We start from the raw sequence: 16,996 nt of genomic DNA, 5'->3' as shown, positions 1-16,996 counted from the left end.
TAAGTACTTCCTCTATTCCCTCTCAACGATATCATTGTGAATTGTTCTTTTTCTTTTTACTCTTTTTTTTCTTTTTGTCGTCATCCTGACGAATTAAATGCATATTAAAGTTACAGTCTGGTCATTTTAAAAGTGGGGAAACTTCTGACGTCAGAGTCCCCGCCGTTTAAAACAACCTGCCTCTGCCGCTGACGTCTTTTATAGGCTACTACCTTTTTTTTTTATACGGCAAAAATATGTATCTGACAACAAAGTGATTACTCTGGGCAAAGAAAGCCTCCGTGTATTTATTTCTCAGAGACTTTTCAAAAAGAAAAGCGGAGCGCTAGAAGATTTTCTTGCCTTTTATTTTTTTTATTTATTTATATATTTTTTGCAGTTGAAAGGCGTTTGAGTGGGGGGCATTTTCCACAAATTAAACATGCTACTCTGCTTCGCCCTATAAGCATCCTAGGAGCCTGTGCTTACCAATCGATTGGTACAGTCAAACAGAGCTGCAGCCTCTCGCGTTACAGTGGAGACCTTCAGTCTCGCTTTATTTCTGGATATTGGGGGACCTCTCTACCATGTCATATCCACAATTTGGATATCCCTATTCGTCTGCTCCACAAGTAAGTCCACGTTTCTACCTTTGTTCACTTCATGGGATGTTTTGCTTTTTGACATCGCGGCGATTGATTATGTCATCGATTTAAGCGCGATCCCTTTACGCGTGTTTTTTGGCCAAGAATCGGGGAAGCTGTCACAGTCCTTTCGCGTATCGGAAAAGGTTTTGCGTTACAGCCAGTCGTACCTGCTGCAGCGATAGAAAAAAAAGAAGGTAAGAGGGGAAACCAGAAACCGGCGAGACCCCCGACCTCCCGTTCACTGATTTCTGCAAGATAATAGCCGCTCCGTAATGTCAACCATATGTTTATCTGCGCCGGAACACACATGCCAACTTGTTCTGCACACGCTGTGTGTGTTTTGCGCCATAACCCAGCTGCTGTTTTGTTTTGGCTGTGAGCCATTAAAATCATTTGGGCATTACTTCGGGTATCACTGGGCGTCGTTGGGAAAACACGTCGTATCTGCTGCATTTTGGATTAGAGCTCGATGGCTCGTTTTGGACACGTTTTACGCGCACAGAACACAGCGCGTAATTTATCATCAAATATCAGTCTTTGCGAGTCATTTCATGTTGCATTTTAGTTTTTAAATATTGACATTCAGGTGGGAGGGGGGTGCGAATATGGGCAAGTTCACTTCTTTCCGAAGAAGAAGAATCACGTTTTAAACTAAATTCATGTTAAAGTTTACGGCCAGTTACAGTTAGAGAGTTAGACACGCTTTCATTTAGGCTATTAGACGGCTTTTATTTCGTATTAAAAAAAAAATAAAGTCATGAAGTAATTTTGACATCAAAGTGTTCAACATTAACCTTTCGGTTTCAACGCAGAATGAAATAAAAGCGTATATCCGTAACTTTTGGTAAAGTTCAATTCTCTGTCGGTCTCCACTTCAGTTCCTGATGACCACCAACTCACTGACAACTTGCTGCGAGTCCACCGGTAGATCCATAGCCGACTCCGGAGTAGCAGCGTCCGGCCAGACACCGGTCTACTGCCCCGTGTATGAGAGCCGGCTGCTGGCCACGGCGAGGCATGAACTCAGCTCCGCCGCCGCGCTGGGCGTGTACGGGAGCCCCTACACCGGCAGTCAAGGATATGGGAATTACGTTACATACGGCACGGACGCCTCGGCTTTCTACTCGCTGGTAAGCCCTTCACCTGATCCCTCTGGCATTGATTAATGGAGCCGCAGGCTGCTGAGACCTCCAGGCGCACCTCGCCTCTCTTTTATGATTCACACTCCGAAAAAACAGCATGCTTATTCAACGTGATGTGTCCTCATATCATCCTTCGAGTGTTATTTAGTCTTATTGAATAATGCTTCTCAGCATGTCGGGATATTAGTTTACAGAGTTTACCAAGAGACAAGTCAAGCAGAGCTGAAATAATTAAAAGCATTTATTTAATATTGAGACAAACCAGTTTTCAGTTTATTTTACAAGCAGGCTGACTTTGAAGATTTCAGTATTTTTTATATATTTTTGAAAAAGATCAAAAATGTTTTTAAAAATGAATTCTCATACGTTTTCATAACAGACCCAATGGGCCTAAATAGTCCAAGAATATTATTTATTCCAGTTGGTTGAATGTTGAAATACATGAAGTGAATACATGTTTTTTTGTAAAATTGAAGAATGTTGTTTTTCTAACTGATAATAATAAGTAAACTGGTCCTTGTTTTAACCTGTCTAGATTTATTTCCCCAGATATGTGCACTGAACAAACTAATACATTTACTGCTTCCTGTTTGTTTTTCTGAAAGTTTATTTAAATAAAAAAAACTTACTTCAAAAGTCTTAGTTCAAAAAGTGTTGCATCTCATGGATAATTTATAATTTTGATACAGTCTGTGTAGTTTATTCATATTTGATTTTGCAGGAGGATATTTCAAATAATAATTTATGTTTTACTGCACAGTGAGCCATTAACATATTTGAATTATATGATCAAGCAACTTTTAAATACAGCCAATGTAAATCTGTCTGTTTTTCAGCACCAGGTGAGTCATTTAATGTACAAAAAATAATTTCCTGTTTGGACCATCTTAAAAACTCTTGTCTCTGTGTGTGATTGCAGGGCACCTTTGATTCTAAGGATGCCACAGCTTCTGCGCATGCGGGAATAACCCAGGCAACAGCCTACTATCCTTACGATCCTACGTTGGGACAATATCAATATGACAGGTATGTTGTTTCTCTTATAATGTCATTTCTATTGATTCTTTAATGTTAGAAGTTTGATTATCAATACAAACATCAGGCCACTTTGAATAACTGAAGTGTAGTCTAATACAATGTCCAGTTCCAGTGACATCAGGACTTATCTTGATCTGTACAGTTTGAGTTCATTGTCACACCGGCTTGCAGGCTTATGTCAACTGCTTTAAGCAGCTTAAACATGGTTAAAATGCAGGTATCTCTCAAAGTATCCTGCACTACTTTAGGGTGAGTTTCCCTCCAGTGTTAAATCAATCATCCCTGAGAGGTCAGGGCCATTCTCATCACGTCCAGCAACACTGGGTCATCACCTTCATCTCATGACACATTTCTTTCCTGATGGGGTGATGGGCTCCACTCGTGCCCCTTTCAGAAAAGACATGAGGCCTTTTTTTCTGGTGTTGTGAAGAGCATGCCTGCCATGTTGAAAGGTCTTTCCAATAATGACGTGACATCCAAATTAAGTCTGCGATAGAGTGAAAATGAAGGGAGTGAATGATAACTGATACCTGTGGCCGGCGTGCTCTTTGAACAGAACCAGAAACTTTAAAGATGCCAACGTGAACAGACTTGTGTAAGAGCACCTGCTCTTGCACTTACTCACGGTAATATGCGTTAATTCATCAGCAAAGTGTCAAATTGATTAGCCGTGTACCAAAACCACAATGGCTCTGAATTCAGTATGAAGTGCAAAACAGCGAAAGGCCTAAAAGTCACTCGGCACTCGGTAAAACAAGCAGGCCTACAGCGGTAGCACTATGTGCCTGCCTTTTACCTGAGGGCTCATCACTACACTCAATAAAGCAATTTTACAGTCTGTTTTATCTGCGGGGAAACAACGCGGGGGTATGGAAAAGGTGCAGCGCTCCTCTCCTCACGATTCCCTCAGCTGTGCTTGACCTGCACTAAGCTATACGGAGCAATAAAGGCCCCATAAAAGCCTCCCCCGAGAGGACTTTTACAGCTCACCGCTAACTGAAAATCAACGCTGTGCATTTTAAATGCAGGTTTATGGTTTGATATTTGTGGGAGGAGAAACAGGCGGATGCTGCGCTGAGAAGGGATTTTAATGGGCAGGTGCACTGATATTAGAAAATATGTATGCGTGTAGTCTAAACACTTGGGAGAAGATGTCGCATATTTCCATGCTGATAGCAGGCGTACTTTGGATGCCAGAGTCGGTGCTGAAGAAGGATTGTTGGAGGGCTTTAGAGGAATTACTGTGCAGTACACATGGTCTTCCAATACTTATATACAATTATATGAGACAAATGTACTGGAAATATTAATTTTACAGTTTCCCCAAGGGATGTACAATACATACTCCCTCATATATTTAAGTGACATGTGTTTAGGATTACTTTTATCTACTTTTACTTTTCCAGGCCTTAATGTGAAGATAGAGGCACACAGGTTTATCAGTGGGACTGGCAGGCTTATTGAGCACGCTATGCATAATTTCAAGATCACAAGAAGCAGATGGCTCTGTCATGGTTTTTCGGGGAAATGAACGAGGGCAACACATTAGAAAGTGTGATGCAACAAGCATCGCATATTCTATTTACCTACTCATTATCATTATGTTGTGTTCTCCTCGTTAACAGATACGGTTCCATGGACGGGGGAACGAGGCGGAAGAACGCCACACGTGAGACGACCAGCACCCTGAAGGCCTGGCTGCAGGAGCACAGGAAGAACCCGTACCCGACTAAAGGGGAGAAGATCATGCTGGCCATCATCACCAAGATGACCCTGACGCAGGTGTCCACCTGGTTCGCCAACGCCAGGCGGAGGCTCAAGAAGGAGAACAAGATGACGTGGCCGCCCAGAAACAAGGGCTCAGAGGAGAAGAGATATGACGAGGACGAAGATGGGTCTCAGGAGGAGCAGATAAAAAGCGAGAACAATGAGGATGGTTAGTGTCACTAACGTCGTATTGCTCTGCAGTAATAAAGACAAAATAAAACGTTTTCTGTTGAATTGTTTGGCAGTATATTAAAAGCTGGCTTTTGTTTCATAACGACATCTGCATGAAAGAAAATGTTCTGTTATTGATGTGATTAGCATCATGCAGTGGCACTTTGGGAAGCGTTCTGTATTATTTATGACAGTAGTTTGAAACGAGAGCATGTATAAATGGACAGCTTTAGCAACTTTCAAGAACAGCAACTATGATCAGATCACTGTGTAAAGTCCACTGTTACCAGAGCCTATTTTTGTTTGTCTGGGATGTTGTCTCATTTTTTGTTGTTGTTGAAAATATACATTTTAATAAGATTTGATGGAATGTATTAATGAGGTTCAGGAAAACCTATCCTCACATATTATTTTCTAATACATATTTTAACAAGAATAGTATGTGTGTTATAATGTTATTGTTATTACTGTATCACACGCACAAAAAGGAACAAAGGACAATGAGGCCTTTTACAAATTGTAACGTCAAGCAGATTTTTATTCTACCATGTATTTATTCACATTTTAACAAACGTGAAGCTTCGGAGGCCTCAGTGAGTTTCACACAGGAATACGGTGCAGGATGAAGTCACTAAAACTACTTTTGTGTCTTTTTAATGGCTACAGGTATATGTTCCTATGGTTGATAGGACCAATGATCATGTAAAGTGGAACCTAGTTTAGTTATCTGAACTATATACAGTATGCTGTCCGACATAGTTTGTATATTTTACCAGTGTCAGGCTTTTAACATGAATTCCTTCTCTAACGTCTAATAGGCTAATCTGTATTTTTAAGTTCAGCGCCTGATTGGCGAATGACCTGTATTATCCGATCAGATGCCACCATATCTTCCTCTGACGTGACTGTCGTCTCCTTTCTGTCCTCTCCTTGTTTTCTCCCAGAGACCAGAAGTCGGCCTGATAAGGATCTCCAGCTGAGCGACCTGGACGATTTCGACACGCTGGAGTCCGAGAGCTCGGAGTGCGAGCTGAAGCACCGATACCACATGAACACACACATGACGACGACGGGCGACTGCCCCGCCGAGCACCTCATCAAGGACGCGTCTCTGAAAATCTCCATCCCCGTTTCTCTGGGAGGGGAGCAGGACTTGAGTAAAAGCTGCCTCAAAACGAACCCGGAGGATTTCCAGCCGGACAACAGACAGGCGGCTAAAGTGTGTTATAACCAGCAGCAGCAAGGCCACCAGCTGTTAGACGGCAAGCCGCGCATCTGGTCTTTGGCACAGACTGCGACGTCCCTGAACCAGACTGAGTACCCGTCCTGTATGCTGAGGTGCCAGCCGCCGCCCTCCTCCTCCCTCACCCCGTCCCCCGCCGCTACCTCACCCGTGACCGGCCTGGACAACAGGCAGGACTCGCCGGTCACGACCCTGAGAAACTGGGTGGACGGGGTTTTCCACGACCCCTTGTTCAGGCACAGCACTTTGAGCCAGGCCCTGACCAACACCACCGTCTCTTGGACCACGAACACCAAAGGCGACATGCTGGAGGCTGAGAGGAGCGCGGCGGCCTTGCAGCAGCACCATGACTCCTCCAAAGACAGTGCCATGAGTTTCCCAAAAACTATCAACAAACTGTTCTGCTCCTAACGAAACCAAATGACCCTTTAATTGCCAAAAGAGAGAGACTTGTGACTGACTGAAAGTCGAAAGGGGGAAAAAAAAGTATATTTCGTCTCCATAATTCCCTCATTACGTTTGATTTTTTGTTTTTTTTAAGCAACGGTAGCTATAAACTGTTCCAATGGCGTTACACGAGTAAAATATTCGATCGGTTTGGCTTATTTGATTTAACGCACGCACAGAACTTATTGAAATGTGTAACTGAAAGTTTACATCTTGGGAGGGGCGGGGGAGGGGGGGTAGGCCTAAGGTTTACACGATGTTTCTTTTTGACTTTTATTTACTATGCGCATGCAAATGTAATTGAATATTATTTAGGTCTAAGCAGTTGAGTATCACTATTTAAAAAAAAAAAAGAAAATAAAAAAAAGAAAAGTCTCACAAATGCACAGCTCTCTTAGGAGGTGGATGAGAGCGTCTCAACTTTGTTCACTGGAAATAAAATAAGTCGGTTTCTGAGGAGCGCTTGGTTGAGTTGCTGTCCATGGTGCTGATATGGGGGCTCTAATCCGTGTTGGGCCTCGATATTTTTATTCATCCTCTGTTTTATTGCATGTTCCTTTACGAGGGTGCGACTCCGCGGCAGAACACCGGGGACCACTGCCAAATAAAGTAGTGCTGTCGTTTCAATTAATTCCCATTAAAACAGGCGCAATCGAACATCTCCCACCATGTGGTATTTTACAGGAAAAAAACACCCATTCTCGTTTCGTGACGGCGAAAAAACGAGGCAGCTCAAACCCTCAAGACAGAACAATATCAGTATCTAAGATCTGCCTCATTAATTCCGTCTAAACAGGCTGTAATTGGGATGTTCACAGTCATATTTCATGTCAGACTATTGATTTCCCCTCGCTGCTCTCTGATAATATTATCGAAACATCTCAACACCGTCCATGATGCAGCTGTCAAAAGGGTAAGTTATTCGCTATACGCCCGTTAATGGGTTCAAAAAGCGGAGGCCCCTGCGAAATCATTTGAAGAGAGGAGTTTTCGTTTTGACACTAACCCCTCAATTTCCCAGAGACCGGGGCCCCGCAGAAAACCGCCGTGGATGCTGATTCCTCCTCTGGAAAAGTGAAGGGGCTTTGCAAGGGAGGCACTCACGTCGTCTAAAAGTGAAAAGGGCAAAGGAACTCGAATTAGTTGTTGTAGATAAAAGGGCAAAAAGAAAGGAGTCAAGGGTACTTGACAGTAATGGCGAAAGTGGAGCTCTCGGGGGACTCTGTCTGTCCTGCGAGAGAGGGAGGGAGGGAGGGAGGGAGGGAGGAAGGGGGTGCGCGTCTGTGATGAATTTTAATGGGAAAAGATCCCCCCTCATGGAAGAAAGTGCTATAGTGGACAAAAGGGATTTTCTATAAATCGGAGTCGGGATGTATGCTTGTATTTGCTTTTTACCTCGGAAAACCTCGCCTGCAGCATTTCTAAAGCAAAGTTGACCTGACCGCAAAAATACATCGGAGCAAAGACATTCCCTCAAGGAAAAAAAAATGTATCTGACAGGTGCATTCATATAGGCACTCATTTATAAGTTATATAATGGATAGTTTTATTGGGATTTCACTTAATATAGGCATGTTTATTAGCCTACATGTGTTAATTTTCTCATAGAAAAAAATAGACCAGAGTTAAAGGCCCCACTGATAATACAATATAGCCCCGACGTTTAATTAATTTAGCATGAAGAACGATTTTATTAGACCTCCGAACCAAGTGGCTTTGCATTAGAGAGAAAGAGACACGGAGTAAGACGAAGTAGGAGAGAGGGGGCAGATCCTGGGAGAGAGACGTCGTGTGTAGAAGCAGAGAGAGAGAGAGAGAGAGAGAGAGAGAGAGAGAGAGAGAGAGAGAGAGAGAGAGAGAGAGAGAGAGAGAGAGAGAGGGGCCAGCTATAACTAAATCATTCAGCCGTGGCAAATACGAACACACAGAGGGAGCGAGATGGTAAATTAACAGGGGCTTTTTACATACAGGGCAAATAAAACTGTAATCAGCGGTGCGTTACTTTTCATTAAGCGGGTTTGACAGCAGCATATTCAGCCACTCCGACACAGGAGCCGGGTCCGGGCTGAAATAAACTGCTCTCAAACCGAGAGTCATAAGATAATTCCTTAAGCTCCATTAACAACTCTTAGCCGCAGGAAATGGGCTCCCCCTGAAAACATCTCCAAATCTAAAAGCTTTATCGACCTGGCAAACCTCAGCTGATGGCTTCTCCCCCCCCTCTCTCTCTCTCTCTCTCTCTCTCTCTCTCTCTCTCTCTCTCTCTCTCTCTCTCTCTCACTCACTCTATCCCTCTCTAGCCCCCCCCTTCAACTTAAGGGACAGAAACGTCCAACTGAGGTAATAGACTTTGACACAACACATTAAATGGGAAATGAGAAAAGGGAAAAGAAAGGGCACACTTAAACGCCTTTTAAACGTTACCAATTAGAGGTTTAAAACTTGAATAAGATGTAGGCCTATGGCATATGCCTGACTGATGGGACATTTAACTCGATACCTTCCCAGCTTGGTAAAAGCAGCACGTAAGTATGCACTCCTCCTGTGAGGTATTCTGAGTCAGGGGATTCATGCAAATGTCACATTCTCAAGAAAAAAAACGAAAACGTCCATCCGTGTAGACGGGATAGTTGCAAGATAAGGTTTTTCTTTCTTTTCTTTTCTCAAATGACATCCGAAAAGTTATGGAACACGTCCTGAACTTCTTTCTCCCCCTTAAACAAGCATCATGTCAAACATGCATGCTGTGTTTATAGTTGAGGGCCCACAAAAGCTGACTGAAAGACAGAACAATCAGCAGCACGGGGCATCCCCAGAGAGAGAGAGTCTGGGTCAGGTTAATACCACTGTGACCCTGAGTCATAAATATATTTACACATCATTACACACACACACACACACACACATACACTTAGACCCACACATGCACACACACATCAGGCTTAATTGAATATTTAATCTATTCATTGACTAACATTAATATGGTGAGAATAGCAGTAATGTGATCAAAGCTTAAATGAAAATATGAAGCATGACCTCACACAAAGAGCAGTGTAGAGAGACCACAAACACACACACACACACACACACACACACACACACACACACACACACACACACACACAAGCTGAAGGCATGCTGTTCTGGCCTGAACACCTTCTTTCAAGAATCAATGGAATGGCCTTTCATTCCAATTAAAATAGGGCACATTATTAGAAAATCTAAATTTGCAGCTACAATATAGAAAACAGCCCGTGGGTGTGTATTCATATAATTCCCCCCCCCCCCCCACAAAAAATGTATTTTTCTGAGGATTAAATTACATCTAAATGTCAGTTATGTGAATTCTTGGCATGGCTGAACTTCGCAAATTAATATATTGATATAATTCAGAATAATACAGAACGTAAAGAGGAGTTTATAGAGTCTGAGAAGGGAAGAGAAGACCACAGTAGAGCACTTTCCACGCAGTAAAGTTCAAATCTGGATTTTGTGGCTCCAGTAATGACCACAAAGGATGGTCGGGGTGTAGAATATTTACCCCTAAGTGCCTCTTCTTCCTCCAACTGCATGGTGCTATGGTGTGTGTGTGTGTGTGTGTGTGTGTGTGTGTGTGTGTGTGTGTGTGTGTGTGTGTGTGTGTGTGTGTGTGTGTGTGTGCATGCATGTGTAATGTTGTGTGTGTATTGTGGCAGTGTTCAGAGCCCTGCTGCCAAAAAGACATGTCCAGGATGTGCCTTCAGGCCCCAGTGACTGGCCTCTATCAGGCCTCTATCATCGCCTCCCTGCAGCCCTTTCATAGGTCAAGAGGGTTTAGCCTGAGGGGCATCGCTTTTCAGCATCTCACCCGTCTCAGTTTGACTTTGCGTGTGAACGTTGAATAGAAAAATGCCTTCCACACCAAGAACTTTTTTGTGACATTATAAACTTCTACTTTAATGGATTAAAACGCAATACAATGTTATTAACAGCTTATAAAAGCACTCCAAGTTACATTTGCTTCTTAGTTTGGCTTACTTGTTGAACTTCCTATGCCTACTAGTATTTGTAGTACCACAGGATTGTAATGTTACACCCACTTAAAGTCAGAGGAAAGGCCAAGAGGGTCTAATCATGGGACATCACAGCACACGTCAACTCTGTCAGGCAACTTAGACCCAGTTAAGCTCACCGCCAGATAACTGAGATTCTATAAGGAGGCATCTGAGTTGCTGTCTGGTTATTACAAGGCTGAATTGTGATTTTTTTTAAATGTATTTATAAATCATATTTTTGATCATGCCTGATGAAAATATTTGTTGCAACAAAATGTTGCACTGTTATAATTGCAGGAAGCATTTAATACAATGTGGATTGTTTGTTTGATTCTTGACAGGTGACGTTTTTAAATATTTGTCCCTAAAAACCCCATATATATATGATATTACAGTCAGTAACTCTCATTCCTAGAAATAAAAAGAAATAAACAAACAAACAAATCTGTTCTCTGTTCAAATCAGTCTCATTGGAGTACTTGATGAATATGTGGTTTGGTGAAACACTAAGCCGCAGATAATGAAAGTTGAAAAACATATGTAAATGTCTTTATCTGATATAATGGTGTCCCCATGTGGATGAAGCCGTAACTATTGCTGAGCCAAATCTAGCGGCCCTAAGAGAAGAGAGCAATGTCACAACATGTTGTAACAATGATGTGTTCACTGTGATTACATTGTAAAAAGCAGCATCTGTGCAATTTAACTTAAAATATATTGTTATGTAAGCCAGCTGTTTGAGAAAGATGTATGTATAGCTATACACAGAAATAAGAACAAAAAAAGAAAGAAAGAAAATGAGTTGGACATTTTTTTTTTCATCTACAGTACTGCTAAAGCCATGTAGAAGTAATTGCTAAAGGTCAAAAGAGACTGTGTTTTACCAACACATTTGTGTTTATCATTCAGGGCAGATCAATACAATATTGTTGTTTAAAAGAACAAAAGCCAGGGGAGACTTAACACTGACCTTTGCTTCCATTTTCCATTGTGTTCGGGAGGTCCAACAAAACATACAAATGAGGCCCTCAGGTTTGTCTGGAAGTAAAAGGTTTCCAGTATATATATGTGTGTGTGTGTGTGTGTGTGTGTGTGTGTGTGTGTGTGTGTGTGTGTGTGTGTGTGTGTGTGTGTGTGTGTGTGTGTGTGTGTGCAATGAATCTCCTGGGGAAAAAATCACTTAGTAATTTGTTGCAGCTCCATTGTGTATGGCCCTCCACAAAAAGTTAAGAGGCACAAACTTAAACTTGAAAGCAAACCTGTTTGTGGATCATATCAACATGATGTTTTGTTTACAGTGCACTTGTCACTGAGCATGTGTGCTGTGACTTTAAATGTAATAGCATTGTGAAATTTGTTGTAGTAGGATGAGCAACTTTTTATAACAAAATGTGAACAAAGTGCAATCTGCACGTCTTTTCTTTTCTGATACAATCTTTATTATAACATTGTGTTCATATACTGCAGGAAATGACAAAATGTTCACTGACAACCAATTCAATTTGTTGTAGTTATATTTACATACTGTAACTCACAGCACAACAACTGATTTTTTTTCTGCTCTCTGGGGCAACGGACTTAAGTTGTGAACATAACATTGACCCATTTTCACCTTTTGAGTTGACATAGCAAATATTGTTAACATCTAACAATGTCTATCTGCCGTTTGTTGCTGAGCATGTAGTGAACATTGAGTTTTCAATGAAATCATCTGCCTGCTGTGGCTGTAAGTGGCTGAAGAGCAATGAGAGCGAACCAAAACAATAACGTTGCCAAAGTCAGTGTGAAGCACTGTGAAGTCAGAATGATAAATCAGTTATTGTAAAAATATCAATTGTCGTCGCTCTAAGGTCATCATTAATTTGTAACAGGAGGTAACACGAAAAATAAATGAAATGTTTACTTTAACTTTACCTCCCAAGTTGGGTGCGGAACATAAATTTGGCTCCTCCTGAAAAAAAAAAAAAAAAAAAAAACATTGGCAGGGAACATAATACAGACTGCAGTTATGTTTCCTTGCAAAATGTAATTGGAAACACAAGATGTGCCAGAGAGCGTCCGCAAAACAATACTGCATCTGAAATAAAAACCAAAATCAACACAGCTTAACTTAATTATACAAATGTGCCAAGTCATACAGAGTATTGACATGAATTAAGGCCTGCCATAATGGCTCCGGGTGTTATTGCTGGTGGTTGTCTGATCTTGTGCTCTGATGCAAATGAGTTGCCTCACTGGTGCCAGTGGTTTAACCGTTTGCTTTTACGCAAGTTGAAATGAGATCCGGCCAACGTTTTTGTTTTCAGCATGCCTGTCCTCCTAAAACACACAACTGCAGCCTATTGGGCTGCAGTACGGGTGTGTACAGCATAGCCCTGTTTCATTGAAAGAATACATGTCAATCGTCCAGCCCATCAACTATAATCATATCGATTATCTTCCCTCAAAATTTATGTCCGTTACCATTTATCAACCATAACCGCAACTTACTTCCTCTATGACCTCTATAATATAGTAGCAAATCTGCGACTTTATTATAGACGTCATAGAGGAAGTAAACACGTTGCTTGACCGGATGTTTTCCGTTGCTATGACAACAAGTGAAAGTTACTGCTAGCATCTTAGCTCAACCACCCGATCAATAGACACCCATAAGATGACAATTTGGCCCATATAAAAAAAAAAAAACAATGATGCACAACAGCCATCACCCTAAGGACCTTAACAAAGCATTGTCACACGTTGTGATGTATTAATTAGAAACATAAATGCGACATTCATGGGAAGTTAGCGAGCAAAGATGTTAGATGTTAGCATCGTAATGATGTAGCAAATCTGCGACTTTTAGCAAAAAAAAAATGTTTTCCTACAGTGGCCCTAATACGCCATCGTAGAGAAACCTTCATTGCAGACTGTTTGGAAAATGGCGACGCTTTAAAAAAGAAATGAAGAGGAGAGAATTAAACATCTTTTCAATCAAGGAAAAACATTCAGCGCCATTCTTTCCTCTTTGTTCAAGGAGGACATACTCTCCAGTTCTGATAGAACCGATGTTATTACAACAGCCGCCATCTTTGCTTTCAACAAACAGTCGCCTCTGTGTCGTCTCACACATTTCAAAACCACGCCTGTAGCTCCTCAAAGGATTCTGATTGGTCCAAGCTCTGGATGACATGAATGCAATTTGAAGCCTGAAGATGGAGATAATGCTAGGTGAACCTCCTCATGTGATCTTATTGCCAGAATCTCACTGATGTGCAAGAAAATGTCAGTGTTTACCAAATCATCCAGCCCAAACCTCAGAACAACTGCAAAAAAAAAAAAAAAAATGCTTTTCACATTTTAATTATTTTCATGCTTTAATGTCACAAAAAGGGGTGTCTTGTTAGACTGTTTGCCAATTAATTTTTCAATAAATGATCTGTGGTCTTTTATCTGTCTTGTTTGCATGTGAAGGGCTTGCATGTGCTGTGACCTTTTGAGTCTCATTATAGAAAAAAAGTTTCTGCATTGGCTTTCCCATTATCTGGAAAATGACGTATCAGTGTCTGACGCAATGTAATGCAGACTTTTTTATTTTCTTTTTAAAGAGATGTTTACATTCATTAGACAAGACATTCACATCAACTCTCATCTCAATGTACATGTATGTACAAAAAGTAAAGAATATTCTAGAGAAAACAATAACATCAAACAAAGAAGAACGTTGTTCTAACATGAGTATAAAACAAGTGTAGCCCAGCATGCTAGTACCACTAATGCACTAGCTGCTATTAACACATTTGGCTGTTTTACATGTAAAATCCAACAACTTCCCTTGGAATACTTTTCAACAAGAATCACATTTTTGTAAAAAGTATGTGTACTTCAAGGGGTTTTGCAGCAAGAATGAAGGTTCCAAAATAGCACCGCTAACAAGTCCCGCAGAGAGAGGAAAGGAGACACCTTTGCAGGCCCATTGCTCCTGGGCTACAACATGTAGTGTGACGACTCAGTAACTCCAACAGGTCGACTTTAGACTATTTGGAGAGTTTTGAGAGACAGCCTGGCCAACTGTGAGGATGTGCTCTGACGCGCTAGGTGATTCTCCATCTGCCACGCGTCTCAATCAAGCCTAATGTCCACTTCCTAGCGTTTCCGCCTTTACCCTTCTCTCTCCTTCTCACTCGGCTTTCTATCGCTCCTCATGTGGAAGAAGGAGGATTCATTTTACCTCCAAATTATGATGAGTCAGCCATGCGATGTGCTCCCCACCTTTTTTTTTCAGAAATAACTGTTTGACTCAACCTACAAGCTGTACTCTCTCCTGACAATCCAGAGGGAGAAAGGGGGAGACAGCTTCTTTGTTCACAGGCTTGTAGCTGCACTGGACTGGTTGTGACGGAGTTTACAGTGTCCACAGACTGTCAGGCTAACTGGGACTTTACGATGGACAAGCCTCTTGGTTTTCCAGTCAGTGGAATCTTTTGCAGGCGTTCCCAATTCCTGTATTTGACAGGTGACACTTTCCCCACTTCAAAATTACCTCAGCATCCAAAAAGGCACGGATTTCAATCTCAGTTCCACTCAGCAAATATGGAAACAATGAGATCTGTGAGGAACGCTGAGGGATTCTTTTCTGTAAATACTTTTTGTATGTCAATGTCGTTTGTCATCATGGTCGATGGTCAGTGTTCCTTGGCATCATAAATCAATGCATGGAGGTCCGGGCTTTCGACTAACTCCTTAGTGGACGAGCACGCGATGTGGTTTAAAGTGTGTGAGAGTTTGCAAACAAAAGCAGGGCTTTCAGAAGTTTACACTATGCATGTAATGAGTGTACATTGACACTGTGGGGTACCTTGTGAGTCGATCTCTGATGCCAAGGGGCACTGGCGTCTGTATTTGACAATTTGCATGTGAGAATGTGTTTAACAGAAAGGTACTTGTATTTGAAATTCTCTTTACATTAAATATTAACATTTTAAATTCACTTTGTGAACGCAACAGTAAATATATTGTCTTTTGGAAGCTTTACTTGGTGAAAGTGAAAAACTTTTACAGCTACCAAGTAAGCCCAAGAATGAAAGCCAGTCGCCCTCAAGTAAGGAGACAGCAGCGAAAGCCAGTTTTTCCCCGGTCTGGTCGAGGGGTGTTGAGGTTTCGTCCCTGCATAAGCAGCGTGTGGGACTGGTACAGTGACTTCGGCTGACTGACCTGCCTGCTCATTAAGGCACTAGCGAGCCCATTTGGCCTGCTCCTGTAATGGGAGCCTGTACTGTGTCAGAAACACTTATTTGCTCCACAGCCATCACAGAACATTAACATTTACGACAGCCTGTCACATGAGGGTGGGTGAGGGGGGGCGGGTGAGGCGGGGTGGGGGTCAGGGAGGGTTTGCTCGCTGCCCTAGCCCATCCACACTCAGACAGACACACACACGCACACACACGCACACACACACACACACACACTGGGCCTTCAGGTATTTCACACACACACACACACACACACACACGCACACACACACACACACACACACACACACATCTGCATTTCTTACACATTTCCATATACATAAACATAATACACATATGCAGCACATGCAGGCTTTTAGAATATGCATGCACACACACATGCACATTTCCATTCTCTTAACGCACTCTATCGAAGATCACACACACATACACACACACACACACACACACACACACACACACACACTCATTTCAAAACCCTGCGTTCTCTCACACACTCTAGGAAACATGCAATCAGCCCTCTAAGGAAAGGTCACATTTGCAATGCAGGTGACTCAAACAGAAGGCTGCAGGTAATTGGCTGACGGGATGGGGAGTGCTAATACCTCGCCTCTGAAAGATAATGTGATGGATGGGAAATGCTTGGCATTGGGGTAATTAGATGTGTTTGGAGGAGACTAAACCAGGCCGGGGCCTCCACTTAGGGTGAGTGGAAGTAAAGAGGGAGGAAGCGCAGGCAGTCAAATAGAGAGTGGTAAGGTTGAGCGGCGAGGGTCGCACACGGCCTCCGTGAAATTTAAAAGATCAGGAGACAGACACGGAACTAGAGAGAGAGAGAGAGAGAGATAGAGAGAGAGGGAGATAAGCTTTAGCACTATGCAAGTGATATCTAAGAGAATATAGTTGACTTGATTTTCAACCCTACCTCACCTTGAAATCAAGTAATCAGGAAATGAAATTAAGCATCACAGCGGGGAACATCGTGGTTCAATTTAACATGTTGCACAGGAGATCACAATTGTTTCTGTGGCTTCTCTGAGAAAGTTAACGCTCAGGAAAACAAAATAATTTAACTGTAATGAAGCTGAAAAAAAGACAATAGGGTTCAATCATTGTATACGTTTTACATTTATTTGTGAGGTATTAAATGTGTACGTCTCAATGTGACATATCGCTGTAAAAAAACACGTTGAATTGGAAAACTAGAACGAATAGCTGACACAGAGAAAATCAATTCTACCGCAGTTGAAATGTTCTGTGAAAATGCCGAAATCAAAATTGGCGATGAAAT

The 16,996-nt window shown here is 42.0% G+C and overlaps 1 protein-coding gene across 1 annotated transcript; it reads left to right on the top strand.

Moving 5' to 3' along the window:
- The first annotated feature begins 288 nt into the window (after nucleotides 1-288).
- On the top strand, nucleotides 289-6,911 carry irx4a (iroquois homeobox 4a). The gene is made up of 5 exons (XM_084026593.1): nucleotides 289-611; nucleotides 1,505-1,756; nucleotides 2,688-2,794; nucleotides 4,432-4,742; nucleotides 5,689-6,911. The coding sequence occupies exons 1-5, from the start codon at nucleotides 567-569 to the stop codon at nucleotides 6,396-6,398; spliced, it is 1,425 nt and encodes a 474-aa protein (XP_083882719.1). The 5' UTR covers nucleotides 289-566; the 3' UTR covers nucleotides 6,399-6,911.
- The last annotated feature ends 10,085 nt before the right edge of the window (nucleotides 6,912-16,996 follow it).

The sequence above is a fragment of the Eutrigla gurnardus genome (genome assembly GCF_963514095.1).
Source record: "Eutrigla gurnardus genome assembly, chromosome: 14".
NCBI lineage: Eukaryota > Metazoa > Chordata > Actinopteri > Perciformes > Triglidae > Eutrigla > Eutrigla gurnardus.
Note: the sequence above shows the minus strand (reverse complement) of the source record. Positions and strands in the feature narration are given on the sequence as shown.